Below are 20,032 nucleotides of genomic sequence, written 5' to 3' on the forward strand. Positions count from 1 at the left end.
CGTGCATTATGTGCCATATTTGGACTCGATCGACTTTATCATATGCTGCTTTGAAATCAATAAAGATGTGGGCACATTGTACTCACATTTCTGTAAGATTTGTCGGATGGTAAAAATCTGCTCCATAGTTGCGCGAATCCCCATGAAGCCCGCTTGGTAATTCGCTACGAAATCCTGTACTATGATCGGTGACAGCCGGTGTAACAGGATCTGGGAGAGTACCATGTAGGCGGCGTTTACCAGCGTTATGGCGCGATAGTTGCAGCAGTTGAGCCGATCACCATTTTTGTATATGGGACAAACAACTGCTTTCATTCATTTCTTCAGTAGCTTCTCCTCCTCCCAAATCTTGGAAATAACCCAGTGCAGAACCATTGCCAGCGTTTCTCAGCCGTGTTTATAAAGTTCTGTCGGTAGGCGGTTCTTACGATGGGCTTTGTTGATGTTCAGCAAGCATATTTCTTGTTCAACCTGATTTTACCACGCTCCCTCGTCGCTAAACAAGTCAGGTTTCGGTGTGTATCCCTTACGAGTTTGGTTCTCCTTCTCATAAAATCGCGCGTATCATTAGCTCGGATTCAAAATACTTGAATATAAAATCACAATGAAGTCAAAATTTGAAAATTCAGGTTCCGACGTGATGCTTCTCTGGTCAAAGAATATCGAAAGTAAGTTCAACTGAATGATATAGACTAATAATAAACTTGCCTATCTGAAATCAAATGGCATAAAATCAAAATGTTCAATTTTTAATTTTAATTATTGTTTTCAGCTAATGCTACATCCCAAAGGTTCACCAAAATACCAATAAATAATTACAATCTTGATTTTCTTCCCACACGATCGTAGGAGTCCAAATAAAAATAGCAATTACAAAACTGAATCCCGCAAAGATGTCAAACTACCTGCAACTTCGGCGGCCCACAACCGTCTCAAGACTTCAGCAGGTCATTCCCAAGCCTCCGCAAGCTTTACCAAAACACGGAGGACTGCCACTGTGGGAAAACCTACCATTGGACCAAAAGTTACCGGCAAAGGCATGCCCGATACATCCACCGATTTTCAGCCGAGGTAATCTCGGAGAAATTCCATGGGTCAAACCGGATGACTATGGGTTCGACTTAAGTGATCCGCTGAGCCACGATGTGTCCTATCGCTATATGCAGCTACACGACAAAAACCTTAAAAGCCACTTCCGAGATTGGAAAGTTACTGAGGTTAGAAACTATAATTTGTTTTAGGTTGAATATTTTATTCGATGAACTTTAACTGTAGGGTTTGAAGTATCACAACTTGATAAACGATGAAAATGAAGTCATCTGCACACTAGGGGAGTTCAACCGGTTTAGATATTATTTGTGGAAACTTCACAAACATGAAATTCGTAAAGAGTTTCAAAAACTGGTAAGAATTTTAGTTTAACGCCCTCTGATGATAATAATTTCTCAATATGCTTTGAAGGATCGTGCCTGGTGGAAGCAATTTCTTGATCGAAATGCAGCGCTGCATATCAAGAAATATTACGACTTTGAAGGGAAAGGCCAACAGAAAAGATGTATTGCTTATGCACTTTTGCAAGCAAAAAAGCAAAAGTATGCACGTCGAAACTATTAATTCTTATATTAGCATTAGTAATATTTTTTAAATATTTTAGGGCGTTGAAGTTGAAAGCTAAATACGAACGCCAGTTGCTGCGCTTTCTAGCGTGTCGTGAAAAGGAAAAACAATCTAAAATGCTTGATGGTCACAGCCGTGCGTTGAAGGTCCGATACAATAACGCATTATTAAAAGCCTCCAGGAAATCGTAATGAACATTATCATTCATTCGTGCATTAATGCTTACACAGGATTATTTTATTGATAGCTATCGTTTGAAACTAAAGAGAAGACTTCGAGAAAAGGACCGAATGAGAACAAGACGAATGGCTATTCTTAAAAAGAGAACTAGAGAATCGAAACGAATTATGGTACGATACAGTATGAATGAGCTACCCAATAATTCTATTTGGTTATTTGGTTGATGATATCAGTAAATTTATATTATTTAATTGTTCTGTTTATTCTCATACATAACTACTGAGTTATGAAAACATTAAATTAAAAAAAAATATTTCCTTCCAAACAGCAAAAGGAACGCTACAAGTTACTCTTCATTTCCGCACAAGAGGCAGAAGCAAACCGACAGAAGCTCTTAAACAGTTTCCTACAACAAACAAAAACCAACGTCCAAAAGAGGGTGATGGAATCGCACTTGAGACAGGAACTTTTCGAACAACAGCTTACCCTCCGTAAAACGCAAAATCTTTCCAGTAAGTACAACAAGCGTTCCAAGGCCGCACTGATGAGAGCAATGCTAAGAGCATGGCACAACATCCGAGTCCGTCAACCGCACGTTTCGAAGCAGTTGTCGCGTGCTTCCGTTGAGCATGCAGTCAACATTGCTTACCACATGCACACGACCATCAGCCCAACGATCAGCAGTACACAAATAATCGATACCGCACGACAATTGATGAACGATTTCGCCAGCATGCCCTCGGAACAACTTCCGCTTGATCGTCAAGTTATGAAATATACCAGCGATGCTTTGCAAGGCATTATGGGACAAATTAGGGAGCAGGTCGTTCGTGCCGGATGCCAATTGATCGAACAGGTAGTTTTTCTAATTTCATTCCATAACCTGCGGAAACTCAGAACTGAGAAATTTACAGGTCGCGGTCAAGATGCGAAAGCGAATCCAGTCTGCCGAGCGTCGACCTACATCTTTGTGCGGTCCGTGGAGTAGTCGATGGCACCGTTCGTCTCTGAACAACAACAGCTCTAATAGCGATAGACCTCGGGTTTCTATAGGAGAGGTACAGATTGTTGATGAATTTCAGACTGAGCAGGAAGAGTTCAAAAAGTCTCGCAATCGACCTCCGACTCCGGTAACATCTGTTACCTCTCTAGTCGAACATATTGTGGACTCTAATGAGATGATATGTTCATCGAGCGATCTGGAAATTCCGTCAACTGTTACCGCGGATATTGAACGACGCATAACGACCGAAGATCATCCGCTAATTCATCTTACTACGCGACAGAAGCGCTATCTGGAAACGAATCTAATGAAATTTCGAACCATCATCTATCAGAACGTTAGGACGCGTGTTCTCGCCTCGATCGATGTCATGCGGCTGGAGATAGTACGTCGGAAGTTTCAGAAACCGAGCCAATCGAAAGAAACTCTCGCTCGGGAAGCGGCGCATTGTGTTCTGGTCTTTCCCAAGGAGGACCACCGTTATGCTCAGCTGTTACTGGATATCATAAACATTCTAGATACCGAGGTTTGCAACGAACTCGAGGATATTTTGAACGCACCCTGAAAAATTGGATCGCAGTTATGGCCGATGATGTAATGACCAACTTTTCACTTTCCTGGGAATACCGCAAAATCGACGGGAGGCAAATTTATACGATTATATTTCCTAACAGAAATTTTTTTATTTTCCTTTGATGTAACGGACTAGCCGAAATCGATGCTTACAAATATTTTTGGGAAAACTTTTGTGATGGTAATAAATTAAAGCATGTACATAGTCACCGAGAAAGTTCGGAGAAAAGTCCACCCTAAGAATGCATCCGCCAGTATGATGGATTGTGGAGGCCACTATTACCATACTAACTTTACTTTAGTGGCGACGGTCCATTAACGATCCTTCACCGAACGACTAATGATCCTACTGAGCTGCCGTTCTCCAATCCCCTCGAACTCCAGCTGAATGTGTATCATCTTCGACGGGTACGGGTCTGCTCCGAAGTTTACGGTCTTTTCCTGGTACTCTGTTGAAAATAGTTTTGGTATCTCTTTCGTCGGGAATCCATGTATCCAGCCCACCGCAGGCTGCCACATTTTACCGAAATACCTTCACTATCTGCATATTTCCGAAGTAACAATTTGAGTTGTTTTCAGTTTTAGAATGGTATCTGTGATCAATTTTGGTCATAAAAACCATCAAAAGAGCCTCATAAAACCTTCGACGTTACTTAGGTTGTATACTTGATACAACTCATGACGTAGTTCATTTGTCTGCGTCACACTCCATTTTCCATTTTCTCTCAGAATATTGATCGCAGAGTATTACACTCAAAAACTCCAAGCACCCCTTCATGATCGTAAAGGGTCACTAGCCTGTAAAAAGAGAATTAGTGCTCTGTAGAGTGCCAGTATTGTGCGAATTAGTAAACTACGGGACTTCAGCTTACTACGTAATCTGTACTCTGTAGAAAGCCCGATTCGCAGCTGCAATTCGTCGTTTTACTTCGCGTCTTACATCGTTTTTACAAGTCACGAGCGTCCCAAGGTATGAGAATACCTCCGCTACTTCATATCGTTTTCCATCCAGCTGGACCTCGGCGCCAACACCATTTGGGCTCCCACGTTCCTTTTCAGCAACCATGTACTTCGTCTTGGCGGTGGTAACGGTAAGTCCCAATCAAGCTGCTTCCTATTTAAAAACCCTCTTCCATTGCTTTATAGTTAATCCGATGATATCAACGTCATCCACAAAACCAAGAAGCACGCAAGATTTCGTGATGATAGTCATCTGCGTTTGTATTACGCCTTCCAAGGCATAGCAGGTTAGAGTGCATCCCCTTGCTACAGTCCATCCAATGACTGAGGTCTAATCTGCAATTCTCACGCATGATTTTGACCCGTCCAGCACGCACGCACGAACCCACTTGATTGGTTTCATCGGAAAGCCATGTTCTAGCATTACCTGTCACTGCTCGTTTATTTGACTGAATCGTACGTCGCCTTAAAGTCCATAAACAGATGATGACCATCACGAAAATCGGCTTGGTACACACCAACGAAGGACTCTGCTAACGGTTTCAGTCTACAAAGTAAGGTACGGGAGAGAACTTCATAGGCAGATTTGAGCAATGTAATGCCTCGATAGTGTATACACTCGAGTTGATGTCTTTTTTTAAAAATAGGACAAATATGTGCCTCCTCCCAAATACTGAAAATAATCTGGTGGATTGCTTCACACAGCTGCTCGCTTTCAACTATTTGAAGTACAGCAGGGATACCGTCCTTCCAGCAGCCATTTCTTTTATTGATACACTGATTGCCTTTTTAACCGTTATGTGTGCGACAGGGTACCCGGGTACCTTTTCAGTTTTAAAATAGTTATAACTCATTCAATTTAAAACATACGTCATTGAAATTTTGCGACATCGTAAAACTCGTTGAACTTAAGTAATTGAGGTTTTTTTGGTGCATATCCATAAAGGGGTTTAGCAATGAGAGTCACTTGAATTTTTTTATTACGTAGGAGGGCGACAAGGGTACCCGGGTACCCATGATTTGCTATCTTCATAACTTTAGTTATGTTGAACCGATTTGGATGAAACCGGTGGCATTTGATTCGTACATTTATCTAGTTTTGATTAGATAAAACGTTTGGCCATCAAATGACAAGTAGTTCCCGGGAATCGGTAATTCCGGAGCAACATCCGGTAAAACGTGGGAAGCCGCATGTTTTGAAAGAATATCAGCTTTCAGTAAACCTATTAGTTTTGAACTTGACACTGTGGACCCTTTTTTCATCTAATTATATAAATTGGTGACTTTAGATCGCATTGGCCACTCCAGAATTTGGTTCCTGTAGGGATACAGATGGCGAGTTGGGTGCCTAATCCAATATTAGAGTTGGTTTAGCGGATCTTTTAGATGTTTTGAACTGAAATGGTCAGTTTAGTACTGATTGATAACTTCGGAACTGGTTCCAAATGTATAACGGATGGTTCTACGTTTTGAACGGTTCTGATAATGCTAAGCATTATCTTGAATCCTGCGGTATCATCTGTGACCCCGTAGAAACCATTTTCGAAATAACCAATCAAAATACATCGAAATGTAAAAAATATCACCTACCGAACTAATTCCAAGAACTTTGATACCCATATTGCTAGGTTTTACCTCCAATCCTGGACTGGTCACCCATGACCCCACAGGAACCTACTCCGGAATGGCCAACCTGATTCATCTCATTATATGAAATAGTACATTGTATGAATTTTTAGAGTTTTTATATCCGCATGACTGATTTTCCTGCAATACAATCATTTCTCTTCCTCACAGCGGACACTCTGTCGGAATTCCGGATTTTCGGGCCCCGTATATCTTTTAGTGGCCAAATGGCCAAATGATTCAAAACTAGATAAATAAACGAATCAAATGACACCTATTTCGTCGAAATCGGTTTAAAATTGTTGATGTTATAACAATATCAATTTTGGGTACCCGGGTACCCTTGTCGCCCTGCTAAAGGTGTTTTTTTTGTCGCACACATAACGGTTAACCACCTCATGTGTTAGTGGCCACACAGCTTGTCCATCGCTTACAATTCTTATCCTGCTGATTTCCGTGTTTACCACTCCATTCAACAGCGAGTGAAAGTGCTCCCTTCTGGCTACCCTGGCTACTACCGCCATTTTTGTCAGTAAGCAGACTGTCAAAACTAGCATTGTACATCCCAGGCAAGGTAAAATTCCTGAACCTCATCGTTTTGTAAAAATTCCGTGTCGATGCTGGCGAATCTCTCTTCTGCGCCGCCAAGCACGTACTCGTCGTATTCGCATCTTTTTAGACGGTGAGTTCTTTTTTCTGTAGCTCTAGACCACAGAACAGAAGTGGAAGTCCGAACGATTCGGCGATTAAAACTGGTAACAGACTAATCTCAAGATTTTAGTCTTGACCTTGGAATGAGGTCATACATATATTAATATTTTATTGAAACGATGGTTCTACAATTGATGAAGGGACGGTAGGGGAAAGAAATGAAAATTTTTGATGAAGGAGGGGGAAGAGCGGAAAGGAAGGGGGGGGGTATTGGTAGCTATGCTTGACAAGTAGTCATTTTGACTCCTACCTTTTGTCCAATGCTGCACACTTAACAAAAAGCACCGAATTCGGTAAAATTTTACCGAATTCTAAACAGCTGAACGTTCGGTAAAAATTTCGATGGTGCCAATCGACGTTTACAGATCATTAGTAATGTTTGGTGCAATAAAAAATATTACCGAACGTTCAGCTGTTTAGATTTCGGTAAATTTTACCGAATCGTTTAAGTGTGTGGAAGGTGCATGAGTCGAACCAAGCTGTAATCTGAGATTATAACCGGATTCGAACCCACAACACCCTCCAGGGCATGTGGTTCGCTGGTACTTGTACCTTTGAACCATAGAGGCGCTGGACAAAAGGAGACCGCAAAATCCACTTCTCAAGAGTCTTTTTTGTTTTTATTTTTCTTTGGGAAGGTTTTCGCATAGAAGCAAACAACAGCAATATAAGCAGAACACTCGCTGCCAATCGCATAGCAGCTTTCACATACTTTCGTGTGCATTCGTAAGCGTTCGAGTGTTTTCGTGGAAAAAAGTGACTCGCCACCGCCAGGTTCGCTAGTATCTGTAGAAAGTAGCATGTACGTGTTTGGATTTTAACTTCCACTTCTGTTCTGTGTCTAGACTCTACCTTTCTCTGTTTTGGCGTGGAACTGCAGTGAGAATGCTACTCCTGGTTTGATTCTTCTCGTTCGTCACACTTACCTTCAGACTTGTGAATGTACGCAACGCACCGGTTGCGGTGCTCAAAGTTTCTGCTCCGATCATAATTAGCACGCACTCGGTTTAGGTGTACTTTTCCAACTCTTGTCAGAAACGAACGTCAAACCGCATGTCGGTGTCAACTTCTTCCGTTTGGTGCGGTGTTTGGAACACAACCGTGTGGCACCCAAATAAAGAACGGCTGCCGAACACGCGTGCACCTTATTCGTTCTTGTTTCCTTTTCTTTTCGTGTTACCTACCAGATAGAAAATAACGAAGAACGAAAGCGTGTGGGTTCGCTGGCACGGTGCCCACGAGGTGCAACCCGAAACCAAAGCTCGCTGTTCGAGTGTTTGCTTACTTTGGTGGCGTGTCAGAACGTAGCGACGAAACTGCGTCAATTTTTAAAAGAACCTGTTGCGATGCAATGTGATATATACAGGTGTGGCAAAGTTGGTTAAGTGGTGTTAGTGCAATGAAGAAATTTCATCATGGTGTGAGTGGAATCGTAAAACGACCAATCACGAGGAAGCGTGACGTCAAACTCCAAAAGCAAACCCCATTGTCCGACACGGTTTGTTTTTGTAGTTTGACGTCGTTTTCTTATTTTTCGCTACTAATACCATCAAATGTCTTCATCTATCACACCTTTTTAAACCTCATTGGTTGTGGTGCACGTAGGTTTACACCGTTTGGCTCCGAGTAGTGTTTATTACAAGCGAAGATCCCATAACTAGAAGACTGGCAGCTCTGCCAATAATCGGGAGACACTGATGGTAGCTCGCTCTGCCTGCCAAGATGATCCCTGGATGTATCTGTGTGAGTGAGCGCTAATAATCATACCGCCATGCCAATATAGTCGAACATGCACTAATACAGAATTTTGGAGAGCTTACTAACACTCATGAAAAATTTACCACCTTTGCAAATAGAAGCGTCGCTGATGCTGACGCAGGGCCTTTATAAGGAAAATTAACAGAGGGGTCTTGTTGATAATGCGGTCTCCATTACAAGTCTCATGCGTACCACCACTTTCGCAGTTGTTTTAATGGCACCATGGATGTTTCACCACAACCCACTTGTCACACACCTGCGGCGAGTGCCGATACTCCGCCGACTGGCAACCGTGACCGACCGAACGTCATCTGCTTGTCATCCTCTGATCTGGACAATTGAGACCGTCATTTTCTTTCTCTAATCGCAAGCAGTACATGTGGAGTAAGTGCGGTGAAAATTTTACTCAAATCCTAATTTGTTCCTTATTACTAATTTAAAAGTGACTAAAATAGTATAAATTAAAGTAAATCTAAAAGGATTTCCTCATGCTAAACTATTATTATACTTATCTAAATACATACAGGTAAATTGTAAAACATGCACCCATGATACAAAACTATAACCTAAATTAAAACTATTTAGATCTAATCTACCACGCATACGGTTAATTATAATTTGCTGCAACAAAAGAGCACTAAACGTGAGTAACTCATGAACAAACTATATAAAAACCAATTATATTATATATTACAATTATTTACATGAACATATTTGTTAAAATTTACATGTAGACTTAAAACTAATGTACAATTAAATTGATTTCATCCCAAAGGGATTTTATAACCCAGTCACACAGTACAACACAATAAAGTCGGGTTACGAAACCGGAAAATCGTCGCATTCTTGTTTGCTTACGCAACACCACTTATAAATTTGGCTCTTTCTTCCTGTTGGTTTGCTATTCGTTGATTAAGCTTTCCGACGTATTCCGCTGCCACGCCATCTGCCTGTCAACCGCTAGATGTTGAAACATAGCGCTCTCTCAGTCTTCGCCCGTTCGACATCTTTGCGCAAATAGTGTTCAGACGAAATAGTGGTTACATCCCCCCCAAAAGACTGTACATCGATGACATCCGAAATCTGAAATCGACCGTTAATCAAGACATGTTCGATCTAAAAACTACAGTGTCCATTTGGGTGCCTGCAGGTGTATTTCCGAATATTCAGATGTGGATAATATGTACTACATATGACCTTTCCTCTAGCCGCGGCAAAAATTATGAGCCTTAGACCGTTATCACCGTCGACCGTTGGTCGACAGATGAAGACTATGTCTTCTAGTGACAGAATAGAAAAATTCCTCCCTCACGATCTGCACTGCACGTTTGCATCTCTAATGGTGATTTTCACGTCATGTGTTGGGTATTCTCCATAGGTCCTCTCAAGCCTTTTCTCGTATACGTTGATTAGGCTATGGTTGAAGAATTTGCCGCTAATTCTCAATACACATATTCGGTGATGCACGGACCTCCACTGGACGACTCGATACTTTTGCTTGCCCAACACTACGAAACCGGCTTCATGTTCTGCCTTTCTACCGCCACTGTAGTACATGTGGTCTTTCGAGGAAGTGCCTGCAATATGGTATACTGCACGGAACTCACTCTGCCCGGAATTTTGCCACCGAACTTCCTGAATAACAGCGATCTCCACTCCGAGTCCCGCTGTCATCTTAGGTATAGCTTGCGGGATACACCATTTCACATTCAAGCGCTTGCTTCGAGACAGACGCTGCTGGAGCCGCCCCTCCTTGGGGAACGGGCACCTCGCAGATTATCTGCTTCAGTATGTACATGAAGGATTGTCAGGTATGGCCGTCGATCGTCATCGTTTAAGTAAGATCTGCGAGGAAGCGCTAGGTAGGGGCTTGAGAGAACCAGAGCTAGTTTTCACCCTCCATCCAGGGAAACTGCCCATTTCATACCCAAACAATTATCATAATATGTTATAATAAACAAATTTCAAATTCAATGAAACCGCATTCGAACCAACAAGAATACTCAAACAATATGCGTAACGGTAAATGTGATATATCATGCAGATATGCATTGATAGTAATAATTTCGAAAAGTCTAATTTTACCAAACCTTGTGATTTTAGTCATGACCTTGAAATGTGGTCAGGCGTAGGTAGATAGGAGTCACAACGACAGCTTGTTAAGCGTAGCTACCTATTACCCCCTTCTTTTCCGCTCTTTCCCCTCCATTCCCAGAAAATCCTTCTTCATTCATCATTCATTCATTCATTCATTCATTCATTCATCTTCATTTCCCTTCCCGTCCCTTCATCCAATTGTAGAACCATCGTTTCAAAAAAATATCAAAACTCTAATGGCAATCGTAGGGTATAACATGTATTTATTTGATCGACAATCAGAGTACTTAAAGAATACCTGCAAAGCAGAAACTTTGTGTGTCGATTATACTATTAACTACTTTTCCGAGCCTGTAGTTCAAAGCTAATGCAATTATTTACATCATATTTTACGTTATTTGACAAACAATATCAAATTCTGGTTCATATCAACCTTTCTTTTACGAGAATGCTGATAATTTTTTTTACATTAGATTGATTTTAAATTTCAAAACATTTTTTTAACACTGACTACTCACACCGTAGGCTTGAAACTTTTGTTCTTGATCGTAATTTAAATTTCATTTTAATTATTTTACGTTTCAACGTGTGCCAGCAGATTTCCAGAAGAAATATAACGAAGGATGCCGACAATCCGAATAGCAGTACAAACAGTGAACCCACCACATGTTGTACGGTAAGCGGGGTTACGACCTCTTGCGCACGATCCCCTTGAGCACTTTTTTCTAGCGCCTGCTGGATGTAAAGGCTTGTATACTTTCGAACTGCTTGACGTTCCCAAACAATGACGAATCCATGCTGTATTGCTTCCAGGCTGAACTTGTTGAAATACTCCATCAGTGGCCATCCTCGTTTGGAGTAACCAACCGTATAAGCAAAATAGAGATATTCCTTCATCATATCGAATGTGGCAACATTTTCAGCCCGAACCCCATCGCTGTAGGCATAATTTCCGCCATTTAGTAGTTCGATTCCGAGCGCATAATCACCGAGCAATGAACGGCGGAACAATTCGTCCTCATCAGGCGTTTCATCAAATCTTTCCACTACCTGCTGAATGTCATACTGTAAGGGAGTACTTTATCATTTAAAATCGAAACTTGTGTGTAAATTCTTCACCGTTTCAACGCCGATCAAGATGAGAATCCATGCCAATGCAGGAGCTCCCCAGCGAAAGGGACTCTGAACGTAATCGTGGATGGTAGCTATCGATTTTTCGTACTTGGGTACAGTTAAAACACTGGCCAAGCCACCAGCATAGGAATTGCTCAGGACAACTCCAGACAGCAAGATGAATGATATCAACACACGATACGATGATGAAACCGAACTACAAAATTTGAAAAATCAAGTAATAGAATTTTGGGTTGTTGTCATTTTAGCTTACTTGGGAAATATGCCCTGATCGAGATAGATGGAGATCATGTCGAATATTGACTTCTCAACTGGTGGCTGAACTGTTTCTTTGTCGTGGTTGTGCTTCAAATTCAAGCTGGTAATAATATGATGGATTGCCGTCATTATTATTAGCATCATGAAAATCGAAACCCATAGCGTTTTAGAAAATGGATAAATAACAGTTAGAAACATTGGACGGAGCTTTGCTTTAGGAACCAGCAGACCAACAGTAGATTTGGCGATATAAGTACTTCCGTCCAGAAGATGAAAGTACCTGTGAGAGTATTTTTAGAGCAGCTTTAATCATCAACGATCGTGACTTTCTTACCAATTATAATAATTGCAACAAATTGATAATTCGGTTTGCTTATTATAGGTAGCGTAAAGCTCACCGTATCCTGTTCCATTATCGTAAATATCACCCCACATATTTGGACCAACTGCAAAAAGTTCAAAAGGTTGGACGTAGGACCACCTGACTAAGAAAGCATACTGAAGCTGCCAAATACTCACACGACCAAAGCTTGACAGTACAATTTCGAATCCTACAGAACTCCACCATTAGCGTTCCCTCGAGACCGTCGATAAAATATTCCTTCGATAAACTTGAATTAACGGCGTCCGCGTTTCCTTGGTTCGCTTCGACGTTGGTTATGGTGCAATATGGTACATAGTCAGTGACTCCCACGTCCACCGATCTTCCCCCAAGGTCAAATAACTTATCATGGAAAAGAATTCCAGTATGAGAAAACTTATTCTCCGTTAGGTCGAAGCTATCCACTAGTTGTACTTGAGTTACGGCAGCATTTGAATAGTTTTGAGTGTAGAAATCGTACTGCTGGTTCCCAGAAGGAATCACAAACCACAGGTTTGGGTAAACTGCGGAAAAACGATGAGTACCAAGTAGTTTTGGATATGACTGTAATCGTCTTACTTTTCAAAGCTTCCCTGGAGACCACGCTATTGTCTAGAAGCGTATTGTTGTCGCAGAATATCAAAATATTTTTGTCACGGATCCTTTGCGTGGTAGTTTCCTTCAATTCAAGCTTCAGCTCAATGAAATCCATCACATCTCGAGTAACGGTAATGTACGACTGCAAAAAAAATTGGTTTAATCGTAACAGCGTGAAAACTTGAACTCACCTGGCAGCCATGTTCAATTGCATTGTTCAGATTGAAATAGTTTTGATCTTCTGACGTTTCAATCCACATGACTGGAGATTGGTCTTGCCCGGAAATTGCTGCATCTACGGCTGCAAGAAAAGTGCAGTACTGATCGCATTCTTGCTGCTCATTGGTGCTAATCCGATCATAATAGATTACTGTACAATAACTGTTGCTGGAAATATACGTAAAAACTGGACATTTTTAACTATTAGTTATCCCGGAATTCTGATACCAATCTATTGATTTATTACCCAGGTACTGCAGGAATTGTACCAGATTGGTTTGCTGCTTAACTGCCTCTATCATTTTACTGCAAGTCAGATTACCAGAGAATGCAAGCCGATAGCCCCTTGTAACGCAGTTTTATTCGTTACTAGGCTTCCTTTTTAGTGTATGGATATTCTTAGGAAATCACAACAATCACAGCCAGTGAATAAGCGTACGCAATTTATACCCAGTAAACTCGACTATTAATATAGTAATTGGGTGATTTGGGATTGTGATTGTATTGTTGAATATTTCATATCTTTGAAAGAGCTCCAATTAGTTTCGACTCAGTAAAACAATCATTAGCATGCTACTAATAGAAGCATAGAACTAATTGCACTGTTATCTGTGCATTGATTGCCCGTTGTTTTGTTGCCACTTAAAACTCTTTAATTTCACTATTTATTCCTTATTTTGATGGCATAAGTTTCATATCTAACGTCCAGTCTTCAGTAATTCGAAGCAGATAATGATGAAGGCTGCAAATTTCAGATAATTTATACCTTACTGCATCAATATCCGGACACTTAACCCTCTAACGGTCAACATCGTAAAAACGATGCAATCAAGCTAATGACTGTTTTATCATGAAAGTACACTCAAAAGAACCTTAAATTCTGATTTTCATGCAAAAATAATTATCTGGACGAGCGCCAGGTTAGAAAAAGTCCAATTTCTCTTTTTCGGTTTTCATGTCTAACGCTCTACCCAGATATTTTTTCAATTCAAATACATTACAAAATTAATATAAAGCATGAAATTTACTCATAGAAAAATCTTAAGGTCAATCACTTTGTTCTAGATGTGCTATTTCATCAAAAGTAAAAAAGGAAATATTCGCGCATTAATTATTTTCGAAATTTTTCGGAATTTTTGTTTTTGAAAAATGATAACTTTTGAATGCATAGTCAGGATGTTGTGATATTAATATCAAAATGTCAAGAAATCTGTACTGAACACATTTTGCATGTTGTCAATTCAAAACAAATTTTGTATGCGGCCTTGGAGCTCCAAAAGCGACGGCCTTACCCGTTAGAGGTGCACAAAACATTGGGCGCTTTCTTCGAAAATCCAAATGCTTCTCATCAACGGAGCACTAACCTGCACAGAATCGAACACTCAACCGTATCCCAAACAATTAGACGTTCAAGAAGCGTCACACTACCAAACGGAATGATGACAGCGGTAGGAAACGCGGCATTACAGACCCGACGAATGCCAGCATGGCAGTTGCGCATTCAAGCACAACCCAATATTTCGATTCAGGCTGTGGCCAAAACAGGTTAAATTTTCGGTTTATTTTGTACAAAAAAGCATTTTTTTGTCGGAAGATTTGACCACTGCGATCATTATTTTGATCTATTGTGGTATACTTCTTCTTTTATCTAATTGTCGGCAACTAATACGCCGACATAACACTATTGATGGAAGTGTTTGTACAAAAAAGCATAGGTCTATTTGAAAAATACCCAAGAAATGTAAAATGTTTAAAATGTATCCGTCTGTTGGTAGACGAGTAATTCGGGGTCAAAATTAGGGTATTTTTTTATAATCAAAATTCTACAGTTCCTAAACAAGCAAACATAAAGGTATACTGTATTGAGCAAAGTTGTGTATTTTTACTATTTGTACAACTTTGTAATACATGAAAAAGTCATAAAACAATTACGAAAAGAGCCAAAAAAAGTTTTGCTAAACTGATTTTACAAATTCATATACAATAAAAAAGATTTTTCTATCTTCGCTGAAGAGTTAGAAGGTTACTGTATTCAGCAAAATTTCTTATAATAATATGCTCTAAAACTTTGCAGAACACATCAATGTGTTATATTGTAAATAAAAAAAAATAATTGTTTCATTTCACTTTTATGGGGATTAAATAAAATTTAAATTCTACCAGACGATAGAGCATTCAATTTTAAGAAACTTCCAAGGATTCGATAAACCTAAAACCAAGTTTTCCCAGTCAAAACTCTTGTGCACACATTTTTTTTAGTTGTCCCGGTTATTTTTTATTATTTATTCTTCTGTCTCGTTCAATTTACTTGTAACTCCTTTTACCATCCGCTTTCCCGCTTTTTGGCTTCTTCTCTTCCGTTTTACCTTTTTCTTTGGTCCGGTTTTCCTGGTTTCTTTTGTTCTTTTTCTGTCCTATTTTCCCATCAAATTCTCTCTCTCTCTCTCTCTCTTTCTATCTCTTTCCTTTTCTTATTAGTTTCTCTACTGTATTCTGTTCCGATCTCCCTTTCCTGTCTTGTTTTCCCCCTTTTTCCGTTTGTAAAATATTGATGACGAGGATTGTTCTGCAATCCTACTTCTTAATACATCCTTTAAATTTTCAACATTGTCTGATAAAAATCAAGTTAATAAAAGTTTCAAAACTTTAGTGACAGTAGAAGCAATACACGATCAATGCATAATGGTTCAATAAGTTCTATAAAAGTTTAGCTAAATCGTAACTTTTCCAAAGATATGTAAAATTCAATCGCGAAATATTTATATTTCTATATTTCTATGCATATTTTGTGTATGTATATCCTTTGGAAATCTCAACAATCACATACAGTGGTTAGTCATGCGCAATTTCTGCTCAGTAAACTCGACTATTAATACAGTAATTGGGCGATTAGGGGCCCAATTACTGTATTAGTAGTCGAGTTTACTGAGCAGAAATTGCACACTGTATGCGATTGTTGGGATTTTGAGAGAATATCCATACACAGAATATGCAACCTTTAAAGGACTATAAATGTTTCGCAAATGACTATCGGTTTGCATTTCCTTGTAAACTGCCTTTGCAGAAAAATGATAGAGGCAGTTAAGGAGCAAACCAATCTGGTAAAACTCCTGCAGTACCTGGGTAATAAATCAATAGATTGGTATCAGAATTTCGGGACAACTAATAGTTAAAAATGTCCAGTTTTTACGTATATTTCCAGTAATAGTTATTGTACTGTAATCTATTATGATCGGATTAGCACCAATGAACAGCGGGAATGCGATCAGTACTGCACTTTCCTGGCAGCAGTAGATGCAGCAATTGCAGGACCAAATCAATCTCCAGTCATGTGGATTGAAACCAAAGAGGATGAAAATTACTTGCACCTAAGTGATGCAGTCGAGCATGGTTGCCAGGTGAGTTTCGAGTGATCAATTTTCTTATGATTGAACCAGTTTATTTCGTAGTCGTACATTACCGTTACACGAGATGTGAGGGATTTCATTGAGCTGAAGCTAAAATTGAAAGAAACTACCACGCAAAGGATCCGTGACAAAAACATTTTGATATTCTATGAGAACGATACGGTTCTAGACAATAGCATGGTCTCCAGGGAAGCTTTGAAAAGTAAGACGATTACATTGATAGAGAAAAATTCAGTAATAACTTAGTACCTATTGTTTTTCCGAAGTTTACCCAAACCTGTGGTTTGTAGTTCCTTCGGGAAATCAAAAATACGATTTCTACACTCAAAACTATTCAAATGCTGCCGAAGCTCAAGTACAACTAGTGGATAGGTTCGACCTAGTAGAGAATAAATTCTCCCATACTGGAGTTCTTTTCCATGACAAGTTGTTTGACCTTGGTGAAAGGTCGGTGGACGTGGGGGTTATTGACTATGTACCATATTGCACCATAACCAATGTCGGAGCGAACCAAGGAAACGCGGACGCCGCAAATTCCAATTTATCGAAGGAATATTTTATCGACGGTCTCGAGGGAACGCTAATGGTGGAGTTCTGTAGGATTCGAAATTGTACTGTCAAGCTTTGGTCGTGTGAGTACTTGAACTTCAATATTCTATCTAGTCAGTAGTCCTACCTAATAAGCTTTTTTCAGTTGGTCCAAACATGTGGGGTGATATTTACGATAATGGAACAGGATACGGTGAAGTGTACGCTACCTATAATCAGCAAACAGAATTATCGATTTGCAGTAATTATTATAATTGGTGAGAAGTTTATAAATCAACGTTAATGACTAAAGTTGTTCTAGAAATACTTTTGCAGGTACTTTGATCTCCTAGACGGAAGTACTTATATCGCCAAATCTGCCGTTAGTCTGCTGGTTCCTAAAGCAAAGCTCCGTCCAATGTTTCTAACTGTTATTTATCCATTTTCTAAAACGCTATGGGTTTCGATTTTCATGATGCTAATAATAATGACGGCAATCCATCATCTTATTACCAGCTTGAATTTGAAGCACAACCACGACAAAGAAACAGTTCAACCACCAGTCGAGAAGTCAATATTCGACATGATCTCCATCTATCTCGATCAGGGCATATTTCCCAAGTAAACTAAAATGACTACAATCCAAAATACTATTATTGAATCTTTCAAATTTTGCAGTTCGGTTTCATCATCGTATCGCGTGCTGATATCATTTATCTTGCTCTCTGGAGTTGTCCTGAGCAATTCCTATGCTGGTGGCTTGGCCAGTGTTTTAACCGTACCCCAGTACGAAAAATCGATAACTACTATCCACGATTACGTACAGAGTCCCTTTCGCTGGGGAGCACCTGCATTTGCATGGATTCTCATTTTGATCGGAGTTGAAACGGTAAAGAGTTTGATACGCTGGAAAGTTTGCAATTTTAATGTTGAGGTATTCCTGTACAGTATGACATTCAACAGGTAGTGAATAGATTTGATGAAATACCCGACGAGGACGAATTGTTCCGCCGTTCATTGCTCGGTGATTACGCGCTCGGAATCGAACTACTGAATGGCGGACATTATGCCTACAGCAACGGGGTTCGGGCTGAAAATGTTGCCACATTCGATATGATGAAGGAATATCTCTATTTTGCCTACACGGTTGGTTACTCCAAACGCGGATGGCCATTGATGGAATATTTCAACAAGTTCAGCCTGGAAGCAATACAGCATGGATTCGTCATTGTTTGGGAACGTCAAGCGGTTCGAAAGTATACAAGCCTTTACATCCAGCAGGCGCTAGAACAAAGCGCTCAAGGGGATCGTGCGCAAGAGGTCGTAACCCCGCTTACCGTACAACATGTGGTGGGTTCACTGTTTGTACTGCTATACGGATTGTCGGCATCCTTCGTCATATTTCTTCTGGAAGTATGCTGGCACAACTTAGAGCGTAAAATTTTAAAAATGGAATTTAAATTACGACCATAAACAAAAACTTCAGGCCTATGGTGTGCATGACAAAATGTATCGAATTTTAAAGTCAATCCTATGTTAACGAATGTATAGAAGATTGTGAGCACTCTTTTAAGGAAGATTGATAGGGCACAGAAATATATATCATATCAGTTCTCATACACAAGAAATTTGTCTAGCAACATTCCAAAAGAGCTTAACATATCCGAGGTCTTTATTCCGTCAATCATTTCTGACTGCATTACTCGAAGTTTTCAATTAGTTACAGTTAGTTCCAAGTAATTACAATTATTTGTGTTTTGGGTTTCGCGAGTGCCAGTGAGCGAGAAAAATAACTAATATTTCGTCACCCCCAGGCAACATACAAAGGAAAAAGATGTCATTTCCACAGGAAAACAGTAAGCAGCAACTTCAGGATGTGACCCCTCAGCGGATCCAGTAGCAACAGCAACAACATCAGAATACCTATCTAGGATATCTCAGAAATGTCCCTCAACAGCACAGCAGCAACTGACGTGTGTATCCCCTCGACACCATCAAAAACAGTAGCATAAATCCACCGATAACCTCTTCACACAGATGATGCACATGATGCAACAACAATGGCAGATGCAGTATCATCAGCAATTGAACTAGCTTCTTCTCCGACAACAGCAGTATGATTACCATTACCTAGTAACAGTACATGTGCTCTCAAAACTATAGACGGTATATACCTCGCGACAAAGCAGCCCTCCTTGGTGAAAGATTCCGCAATTAGGCAACTCACAACTTACCGAGGACTGTGCGCGTGTACTGGATGAAGCTCTACCTTCCTCTGTGGAGCTAGGTACTTCAATCCTCAAAGATTGATGGAGCAGGATATGCTCGGCCGTAAATGATGCCGCAACTGGAGTGCTAGGTGAAGAAACCTCGAGTGCACGAAATGATTGGTTTGACGGAGAATGCCAACAAGGCATGCAGAGGAAAACAAGAGCTTGAAAAAACTATCCAAGCATTGCCACGAGGAAGAATTTTGCCAAGTATCGACGAGCGTGGAATAAGTTGAAAACTATCCTGAGGAGGAAAAAGTGCCAGAAGGAGGACAGAGATCGTGAAGAGCTAGAACAAATTTTTGCGGCCTAACGAGACACGCAAGTTCTACGGAATGGAGAACCGATCTCGTATAGAATACACACCGAAGCCTGATATGCGTAGAAACGATAAGGTTAACTTTTTCACCAAAAAGCGCGAGGTAGCCGACAGTTGGACGCAGTTCTTAAAAGGGTATCTCGATGGTTATATTACAGAAGAAGGCCGAACGGAAGCGTAAGAACATCGGAGGCAATCTACGCTAGACTTAAAACGGAGGTTAGGAGGATTGGGTTGCAAATCAATGTGTCGAAAATTAAATAAATGGTAGGAAGAGGCTCCAGAGAAAACAACGTTCGCCTTTCACGGACGGTGATTATTGACGGCGATGAGTTGGAAGTGGTTTCTGAGTTCATGTATTTGGGATCTCTAGTCACCGCCGACAATGATATGAGTAAGAAGATTCAACGACGC

General features: G+C 40.3%; 3 protein-coding genes across 3 annotated transcripts; 2 read left to right on the plus strand and 1 right to left on the minus strand.

The window, feature by feature from the left end:
* The first annotated feature begins 893 nt into the window (after positions 1 to 893).
* Positions 894 to 3,365, plus strand: LOC128738347 (uncharacterized). Its single transcript, XM_053833400.1, has 7 exons — positions 894 to 1,217; positions 1,276 to 1,404; positions 1,462 to 1,592; positions 1,655 to 1,804; positions 1,865 to 1,967; positions 2,126 to 2,653; positions 2,712 to 3,365. The coding sequence occupies exons 1-7, from the start codon at positions 894 to 896 to the stop codon at positions 3,363 to 3,365; spliced, it is 2,019 nt and encodes a 672-aa protein (XP_053689375.1).
* Positions 3,366 to 3,688: 323 nt separating this feature from the next.
* On the minus strand, positions 3,689 to 13,396 carry LOC128735622 (uncharacterized). Its single transcript, XM_053830106.1, has 9 exons — positions 13,323 to 13,396; positions 13,067 to 13,262; positions 12,858 to 13,017; positions 12,437 to 12,802; positions 12,252 to 12,363; positions 11,913 to 12,197; positions 11,645 to 11,855; positions 11,104 to 11,590; positions 3,689 to 3,822 (listed from the first exon to the last, which is right to left on the minus strand). The coding sequence occupies exons 1-9, from the start codon at positions 13,394 to 13,396 to the stop codon at positions 3,689 to 3,691; spliced, it is 2,025 nt and encodes a 674-aa protein (XP_053686081.1).
* Positions 13,397 to 16,162: 2,766 nt separating this feature from the next.
* Positions 16,163 to 19,123, plus strand: LOC128735623 (uncharacterized). The gene is made up of 9 exons (XM_053830108.1): positions 16,163 to 16,236; positions 16,297 to 16,492; positions 16,544 to 16,703; positions 16,768 to 17,133; positions 17,196 to 17,307; positions 17,366 to 17,650; positions 17,708 to 17,918; positions 17,978 to 18,442; positions 19,067 to 19,123. Exons 1-9 carry the CDS (start codon positions 16,163 to 16,165, stop codon positions 19,121 to 19,123), a joined length of 1,926 nt encoding a protein of 641 aa, XP_053686083.1.
* The last annotated feature ends 909 nt before the right edge of the window (positions 19,124 to 20,032 follow it).

Source organism: Sabethes cyaneus, chromosome 2 (genome assembly GCF_943734655.1).
Source record: "Sabethes cyaneus chromosome 2, idSabCyanKW18_F2, whole genome shotgun sequence".
NCBI classification, from domain to species: domain Eukaryota; kingdom Metazoa; phylum Arthropoda; class Insecta; order Diptera; family Culicidae; genus Sabethes; species Sabethes cyaneus.

Coding starts and splice junctions, on each gene's coding strand:
- LOC128735623 (XM_053830108.1), top strand. CDS start 16,163: ATGATAGAGGCAGTTAAGGAGCAAACCAATCTGGTAAAACTCCTGCAG. Junction 16,237..16,296: donor GGTAATAAATCAATAGATTG/GTATCAGAATTT, acceptor GTATATTTCCAG/TAATAGTTATTGTACTGTAA. Junction 17,134..17,195: donor TACTGTCAAGCTTTGGTCGT/GTGAGTACTTGA, acceptor AGCTTTTTTCAG/TTGGTCCAAACATGTGGGGT.
- LOC128735622 (XM_053830106.1), bottom strand. CDS start 13,396: ATGATAGAGGCAGTTAAGCAGCAAACCAATCTGGTACAATTCCTGCAG. Junction 13,018..13,066: donor CAATTGAACATGGCTGCCAG/GTGAGTTCAAGT, acceptor TTTTTTTTGCAG/TCGTACATTACCGTTACTCG. Junction 12,803..12,857: donor CTCCAGGGAAGCTTTGAAAA/GTAAGACGATTA, acceptor GTTTTTCCGCAG/TTTACCCAAACCTGTGGTTT.
- LOC128738347 (XM_053833400.1), top strand. CDS start 894: ATGTCAAACTACCTGCAACTTCGGCGGCCCACAACCGTCTCAAGACTT. Junction 1,805..1,864: donor TTAAAAGCCTCCAGGAAATC/GTAATGAACATT, acceptor TTTTATTGATAG/CTATCGTTTGAAACTAAAGA. Junction 1,968..2,125: donor GAGAATCGAAACGAATTATG/GTACGATACAGT, acceptor CCTTCCAAACAG/CAAAAGGAACGCTACAAGTT.